Raw genomic sequence first — 8,229 nt, 5'->3', positions numbered from 1 at the left:
ATGACTTGTTTTGTTTCCTTAAGATCTGTGCATGGCACAGCCCCTCCCACAAGGGTAAGGCCATATGGGTTGAATCTCGGGGGGTGTTGGGTACAGTGTGGCACCAGGAAGAAGCCTTGGGAGTCAGTCCTTCAGCACATGCCCTCATCTGACCAGAATATGAGGTTGGGTGTTCTTAAGCAATTATGTCCATTTCCTGTGTCTCCTTATAAAATGGTGGCTAGGGAACTGGACATCATTCTGAAAGCTAAGACGTTCAGCAAGGCACGTGATGGTTTTTAAGGAGCACGGGAAGATCACATTCTGCTGTATTCCGGGTTAGTTTGAGTGAGTACATGTGTGACAAGGACAGCCCAGTGTTCCCGTATATGTGACTGCAGATATCCTTAGCTAGTGTAACAATGTTGAAAGTGATGTGAGAAGGGGTATGTTTCCCAGTGTGTATCCGCCGGGGGCTGTAACTGTCATGGTGTCACAGTGAGTTTATGTACTGGCGCCTGTGTGTGTCAAGATATGTGTGAGCCTGTGAGTCGTGGGTGCATGTGTCGCCATCATTTCTCTGTTTGAATGTGTATGTGCATGCACCACTGCAATGTGCGCATCTCTGATTCTGGGTGTGGGTGTGGTGTGAAGGGGAAGATGTGTGTCACTGTGTCTGTGGGGGTCCTGTCTCTAAGCCACCCCCAGCCTGCCCTCCTCCCCCGGTTCTGTGGCTCCCTCCCAGGCTGTGGCCCTGCCCCTTCCCTCTTCTCCCTCCCAATCCATCCATGCAGGGGGAGCTGGTGCTGCGCCCCCCCCCCACCCCTCCCCACCCAGGCCCCATAAATAGCAGCAGAGCCGGAGCTGGAGCCGGCGCCAGCGGCTGGAGCAGCAAGGGAGTCAGGGCCAGGGCCAGAGAGCCGGAGAGAAGAGCCCCCGACCGAGAGCCCAGGTGAGCCCACCCTTCCTCCCCAGCCCAGCCCCAGCCCAGCCCAGCCCAGCTTGGTCCAGTCTCCATAACAACATCTCCTGGAGCCCCCAGAGAGATCCCAGCCCTGCCCAATCCCTTCACCACCACAAGCCCCTGCCTATCTCAGGGACCCCCAAGAACTGGGAGACTTGTGGCTGGAAGGCAGAGACCCCCCCTCCCCCAGCCCAGACCCTCCCTCACATATCCAGAAAGGCACACACTGTGGGGAGGTAGATATCCAGCCAGAGAAAGGTCCCACTTCTGAGGGAGGTACAGGAACTGTCACACCCTCCTGGAAATGGACACACAACATAGGGGGACAGACATGGAGGGTGGGGCACTCAGACACACCAATGCACACTCACTCAGGGAAGCATGACATGGGATCAGACAGCCTCACCCTGAGATCTGTACAGACACAGACAGATGGACTGACCGGCCATGAACTCGGGCCGGCATACCCCTGCCTGCTTCAGCCCGAGGCTTGGTACCACTGCTGGGGGAAGGTGGCATGCGTGCATCCCACGGGCAGCATGGAGGGAGCCACGACTCCCCAAAAATCCTGTCGCTAAGAGACAGTGCCAGTGCTGCCAAGAAGTGTGAAAACAGGGGAGGTGGGGAGGGATGTGAGGCTTGTCACAGTTGGAGCTCCTGCCAGGAGCCTGAAGGAGCTTTCAGCAGAGCCCTGGTCCTGCCTCCCAGCCCACCACCACCCCTTTTCCATCAGCTAGCCAGAAGGGGAATGGGGGTAGGGAGTGGATAGGGATAGCCCGGCAGGGGCCTTTCCAACCTGTCTCCTGCCCACTGCAGACTCCACTTCTGAGACCCATCCTCTTCAGACCTCCAGGGGCCTCTCCACCCCCTGCCCCACCCCCTTGCCCTAGTTTAGCTCCCTCGTGCCAAGACTGAGTGCAGCGCTGGCACAACCCCAGTCGGGAAATAGCAGAAGGTGCTGAGGCAGCAGAAAGTGTAGATCAATCGATGGCCTAGGAGCCAAGACTGCCAGGAACATCCCCACCCCAATGCTTCAGCCCTCTCCAGCCCCATCCACTCATACCTAGGCCAGCCGCACAAGGCTTCTGTGCAGGAGTGGGAGGCTCAGGTCCTCTGCCTTCCCCTGCTCAGAACTCTGGTGAAGCTGAGCAGAGGGCAGGGGAAGCAGGAGGTCCGTGAGGCCCCAGGGTCTAGGGAAGGAGGTTAAGGGGTGGGGCCCAGGGACCCCAGAGGATAGACCCCTCTGCTGGCAGGTGTTCCCTTTCCAGGGTCCAGGCCACCTGCTCTGTCCCCACAGTGACATGTCGGACCCTGAGATGGGATGGGTGCCTGAGCCCCCAACCATGACGCTGGGGGCCTCTCGGGTGGAGCTGCGGGTGTCCTGCCATGGCCTCCTGGACCGGGACACACTCACCAAACCCCACCCCTGCGTGCTGCTCAAGCTCTACTCTGATGAGCAGTGGGTGGAGGTGAGAGCAGTTCAGGTTTCTCCTTAACTAACCTGGGTTAAGCTTGGGAAGGAGGGAGGCTGGGTGGGAGCAGTGAATGCCTTGCAGGGAAATGTGTGGACTCTGCAGCGCCTTCTCGAGGCCGCTTGGGTAACCTTGGAGATGGAGTCCCAGAGGGTCCTGAGATTGACCCAGAGGCAGTGGGGTTGCACCCAAAGGCCTCATGATAGCCCAGAGGACTGAGGGTCCAGTGGGCAGGCAGCACCCCAAGCTCAGGGATCAGCTTAGGAAGAGAAGAGCTGGTTGCTGGGGACGTGGGGACCCAAGAAGAGCTGGCATGACTAGGGCCGTCCAGGGCAGGGAAACGTGTCCTCGGTTCCCAGAGAGTCCTCGCCTCCCTTCAACCACTACCACAGGTAGAGCGCACGGAGGTGCTTCGCTCCTGTTCCAGCCCTGTCTTCTCCCGGGTGCTGGCCCTTGAGTATTTTTTTGAGGAGAAGCAGCCCCTGCAGTTCCACGTGTTCGATGCCGAGGACGGAGCCACCAGCCCCCGAAATGATACCTTCCTCGGCTCTACAGAGTGCACCTTGGGCCAGGTCTGCATTCCCAGCTACCCTTCCCTACCTCCATCAGCTTTGCCTCTGGAAGCCGAAAAGAGAGAAAACGTGAGCTCTAGAGCTAGTTCAACCCAGCCTTGGCTCCCATCTCTGCCATTCACTAGCTGTGCAGCCTCAGGAAAGATAGTTAACCTCTCTGAGTCTTAGTTTTCCTATCTAAAAAATGGAGGAGTGGTCGGAGTGCTTCCCTCTTCAGACTACTGTAAAAATTGAGCCCAACCCTAGCCCAACTCAAAGTGCCAACCCTCGCAGACACTCAGGGCATTTATTATTCCATCCCTTGTACGTGGCCAAGGCAGATGGGGATGTCACAGCCGGGTCTCCCTCCACCTCCATCCCCAGATTGTGTCACAAACCAAGGTCACTAAGCCATTACTGCTGAAGAATGGGAAGACTGCGGGCAAGTCCACCATCACGGTAGGCAAGATCACCTGTACTCACCCTTGGTCCAGGTATTCGATGCCCCTGCATGGACACCTATGGTGACATCATGCCCAGGACCACCCCCACCTAAGGGAAAGGGGATGGGGTGGCCCCTGTGGTAAGGATAGGGGAGTCCTGCCACTTGTATCCCCCTTGCAGATCGTGGCCGAGGAGGTATCAGGCACAAACGACTATGTGCAACTCACCTTCAGAGCCTACAAGCTGGACAACAAGGTTGGAACCCCAGAGTCCAGGCCCCCAACTCCCCTGTCAGTCCTAGGCCTCCCACTCAAGACAGATCCCGGGAGCCCAGGCCTGCTCTCTTCCCAGTGTGAGCCCAACCCCCACCCTCCTTGCAGCTCTCACCAACCTCAGGGGCCCTTTCTCCTGTATCTTCAGGATCTGTTCAGCAAGTCTGACCCTTTCATGGAAATCTATAAGACCAACGGGGACCAAAGTGATCAGCTGGTCTGGAGAACTGAGGTTGGTGCCTGGGGCTATGGGGATGAAGGGAGGGAGAGTAAAGTAAGAAAACCCAGACAGGAGCTGACCAGCCACCTGGTGCCTCTCCAAGGTGGTTAAGAACAACCTGAACCCCAGCTGGGAGCCGTTCCGCCTGTCGCTGCATTCCCTATGCAGCTGTGATGTTCACCGACCTCTCAAGGTGAAGTCCCAGCCGAGCCAGCACAGCCTACTTAGAGCAACCAATCTGCTATCTAAGACCTTTCCCCTGCATGTGGCAAGCCTCCCTCCTCTCCCCCAAGTGATAAGCACATCCCACTGTGGGATAAATAATAGGTCACAGCTCAATGTTAAACTTCCCACATGTATGCATTTTATCAGTGGCCAAAGTCCCTAGCAGATTGAGCCAAAGAACAAAGTTCAGCAGGTGGCCTCTCTGGGCAGGCTGAGGATCTTTTTGGGCCTCGAGACTGTGAGGTCCCTGCCTCTGAGTCCCCCTACCCACCGTGAACACCGCAGAGCATCTCCAACCTGACCCCACCCCTCCCCCTGCCTTCTCAGTTCCTGGTGTATGACTACGACTCCAGTGGGAAGCATGACTTCATCGGCGAGTTCACCAGCACTTTCCAGGAGATGCAGGAAGGGACGGCAAGCCCTGGGCAGGAGGTGCCACAAATACCCCACCCCCAGAATCCCACCCAGATCCCTGGGAGAATCCTGAGGGTGATGCTGAAGAGACCACTGTAGGTGATAGGAAGTGGCGAGGGTGGAAAGCAGCTGGGCTCAGCCGAAGGCCCGAGCCATGGGGGTCTTGCTCTGGGAGGCTCTGCTGGAAGGGAGAAAGAGGGGTCACCTGATGGACTTGTGACTCTGAGCTTGTGGGGTGGGGTCTAGATGCAGTGGGACTGTATCAACCCCAAGTATCGGGACAAGAAGAAGAATTACAAGAGCTCAGGGACGGTAGTTCTGGCCCAGTGCACGGTAAATTTCACTTCCTGCTTCAAGCCTTGCCCCAGCCCCTGCCCCTACCACACTCTCAGGTTCAACCCTTCCTTTGTTTCAAAGACCAGTTTCTGTGCTTCTGGGAACTGGGAACCACCCCCAACTGCAACCCAAAATCTCTGGCTCCCCCATGTTCCCCACAAAAGCCCTACCCAAGCTCCCTCCTCAAAGGACCACCCCATCCCCTCGCCTTACCCCTCTCCCTACCTCCAGGTGGAGAAGGTGCACACCTTCCTGGATTACATCATGGGTGGCTGCCAGATCAGCTTCACGGTAAAGACTCAGAGTGAGGGCACACAGGCAAGAGGGAGGGGCTGAGTCCATAGTGAAAGGAAGAAGCCCAGAATCTCCACTGCCCCAACTTGGGCTGCTCATGAGCCTTCGCATTGTCAGCTTATGCGCCCCCCTCATCATGTGGCTACCTGTAGCCTCCCCACCACTCGTCTTAGTCCTCCCTACAGATCCCAGCTCTGGCCTAGGCAATCTGGTGGCTCTCATGGCTGCAGCATGACCTTTTTCCCACCCCCACCCAGGTGGCCATCGACTTCACCGCCTCCAATGGGGACCCGAGGAGCAGCCAGTCCCTGCACTGCCTCAGCCCCCGACAGCCCAACCACTACCTGCAGGCCCTGCGTGCAGTGGGAGGTATCTGCCAGGATTATGACAGGTAGGAGGGAGTGGGGTGGGAGGGAACAGGCAGGGAGGCCTTGCCCGATGGATTCCACAGCCTTTTCTTCTCCCCAGTGATAAGCGGTTCCCAGCTTTTGGCTTTGGGGCTCGAATCCCCCCCAACTTCGAGGTAGGCTAGATACGAGGGAAAGAAGGAGATGGGGGGCGTGTCAGTCAGGAAGAAAAGGCAGGCCCTCACTGCTCCTGCCTTGCCCTCGCAGGTGTCCCATGACTTTGCTATCAACTTTGACCCGGAAAATCCTGAATGTGAAGGTAAAGGGGGAGATTTTCACCTGCCCCGCCTCCCCCCAGACACACTCCACACAGGAGCACAGACTCCAATCCCAAGGGCCCAGCTTCCTGTCCCTTCCGCCCATCCCAGGCCTGTCTTTTTTTTTTTTTTTTTTTTTTTTTTTGAGACGGAGTCCCGCTGTGTCCCCCAGCCTGGAATGCAGTGGCGCGATCTCAGCTCACTGCAAGCTCCGTCTCCTGGGTTCACGCCATTCTCCTGCCTCAGCCTCCCGAGTAGCTGGGACTACAGGTGCCCGCCAACATGCCCGGCTAATTTTTTGTATTTTTAGTAGAAACGGGGTTTCACCGTGTTAGCCAAGATGGTCTCGATCTCCTGACCTCGTGATCCGCCCGTCTCGGCCTCCCAAAGTGCTGGGATTACAGGCGTGAGCCACCGCGCCCAGCTTCAGGCCTGTCTTTATCAGGCAAGGCTTCCAGGGCCGAGGCCCAGCATCTGCACCCAACTCTCCCTGCCAAGGGACCATCCAACTCTCCCACTGCTTAATGAAGGAACTCGAGGGGAGGGCAGTCCTCAGACCTGGAAGCATTTCCTTGCTTTAAGGAGTGTCAGGAGGGGGCCCTGCTCATTTCTACCAGCTTCACAACTTCTCTTCACCCACAGAAATCTCAGGAGTCATCGCCTCCTACCGTCGTTGCCTGCCCCAGATCCAGCTCTACGGCCCCACCAACGTGGCCCCCATCATCAACCGTGTGGCTGAGCCCGCCCAGCGGGAGCAGAGCACCGGCCAAGCCACGGTAGGAAGACATGGCGGGCAAACAGGAGCTACCCCATGTGTCTTTAAGTGGTGCCAGGGCCAGGGCCTGCACCTTGGTGGAAACGGTGTCAACGCCCTTGCACACAAAGCCAACCCTTCTACCCTCTCTGCTTGCCCTCAGAAGTACTCGGTGCTGCTGGTGCTCACTGACGGTGTGGTGAGCGACATGGCTGAGACTCGCACTGCTATCGTGCGTGCCTCCCGCCTGCCCATGTCCATCATCATCGTAGGCGTGGGCAATGCTGACTTCTCTGACATGCGGCTGCTGGACGGCGACGACGGTCCGTTGCGCTGCCCCCGAGGGGTTCCTGCAGCCCGAGACATTGTCCAGTTCGTGCCCTTCCGAGACTTCAAGGATGTGAGTCCCCTGTGCCCCTTCCGGCTGAAGGACTCCTCAGCTTCTCATCCCCAAAAATCTGACCTTCGTCTTCCACCATTTGATGTCCTGCTAAGGACACGGGAGCCCAGCTGGCCACCCTGAAGCCCCACTTCTCCCTCAGCTGACCCTGCCTCCCCTACTCTTCCTCTCACCCCTAACCACATCACTGTCCCCACCCTAGGCTGCCCCCTCTGCACTCGCCAAGTGTGTCCTGGCTGAGGTGCCACGGCAGGTGGTGGAGTACTACGCCAGCCAGGGCATCAGCCCTGGGGCTCCCAGGCCCTGCACACTGGCTACAACTCCCAGTCCTAGCCCGTGACTGCCACCCTCCGGACCGACACTCCCTCAGCCTCTCAGTGAGTCCTGGGGGTTCCAAAGGAGTGGACACAGTGGGTGCAAAGTGGGGCTTGGTAGAGCCCATCTAGGCTGGGTGTAGTGTAGAAGAGAGTGCTTATGACTCTCCCACCCCCTCCCAGGTGCCTGTCCTGACCCTCGTGACTCCAGTGACCAATGCCTCCACCTCTTGGACCAGCTGTGCCCCCTGGGTTCTGGACGTGAGTGGTGGGCCCTGCTCCTATCTCTCCAAACCCCATACCCTTCAATGCTGTGGCCCCTCAGTGACTTCCTTGGGTGATCCTGACTTTCTAGCCATTAATAAAGAGAACTGCTCCTAGCACCTCAGCCTGTAACCATCATGCCTCAGATGCCCACTGGGCAGCCTGCAGCACCCCCACACACACCATAAGAAATGAGGACCAGCACCTTTCAAAATCTGAGACAGAGCTCCCCAGGCAGGCTGCTGTCTCTGCAGTCTTACCCCAACTATGTGCCAGTGGGATCTGAGAAGCCCCCACCCTCACCTCCCAACCCCAGGGGGTCTAGGCACCATGGAGAATAATTACAGGAGATAGGAGGATAATTAGGGGCTGTCAGGGGGGCAGGATGAAGCTTTCTTATAGCTGTCTCCAGAGAGGCCCTGCTGAGTCCCCCAGGAGCTGAACCCCAGCCCCCACACAGCTGTGGGGCGGGCCAAGAGCAGATGCTGGGGGCACTGAAGGAGGGCAGCAGGTCTGCTAGTGAATTGGGAACATAGCGGAGCATCTAAGGCCTATACAGTCTGGTTTCCTGGGTGTGTCAATGTGTGTGTCTGTTCATGGCCTTAATGGGTCACATTCATGGACTCAGGGATGTGCAGTGCATGAACACACAGATTCACACA

General features: G+C 57.7%; 1 protein-coding gene across 2 annotated transcripts; it reads left to right on the top strand.

Annotated features, from left to right (window-relative positions):
- Positions 1-129: 129 nt before the first annotated feature.
- CPNE6 (copine 6) lies at positions 130-7,686 on the top strand. 2 transcript variants are annotated; one of them, XM_055291727.2, is made up of 18 exons: positions 130-317; positions 817-931; positions 2,241-2,412; positions 2,808-2,987; positions 3,351-3,425; positions 3,591-3,665; positions 3,831-3,914; positions 4,006-4,095; positions 4,455-4,559; positions 4,788-4,874; positions 5,109-5,168; positions 5,429-5,562; positions 5,640-5,694; positions 5,786-5,837; positions 6,478-6,611; positions 6,753-6,989; positions 7,192-7,366; positions 7,487-7,686. In XM_055291727.2, the coding sequence occupies exons 1-17, from the start codon at positions 272-274 to the stop codon at positions 7,327-7,329; spliced, it is 1,839 nt and encodes a 612-aa protein (XP_055147702.1). In that variant the 5' UTR covers positions 130-271; the 3' UTR covers positions 7,330-7,366; positions 7,487-7,686. The 2 variants fall into 2 exon arrangements, with proteins under 2 accessions (XP_055147702.1, XP_055147701.1); XM_055291726.2 differs by having other exon boundaries at positions 133-931.
- The last annotated feature ends 543 nt before the right edge of the window (positions 7,687-8,229 follow it).

Source organism: Symphalangus syndactylus, chromosome 9 (assembly GCF_028878055.3).
Source record: "Symphalangus syndactylus isolate Jambi chromosome 9, NHGRI_mSymSyn1-v2.1_pri, whole genome shotgun sequence".
In the NCBI taxonomy this organism is placed as follows: Eukaryota; Metazoa; Chordata; class Mammalia; order Primates; family Hylobatidae; genus Symphalangus; species Symphalangus syndactylus.
Note: the sequence above shows the minus strand (reverse complement) of the source record. Positions and strands in the feature narration are given on the sequence as shown.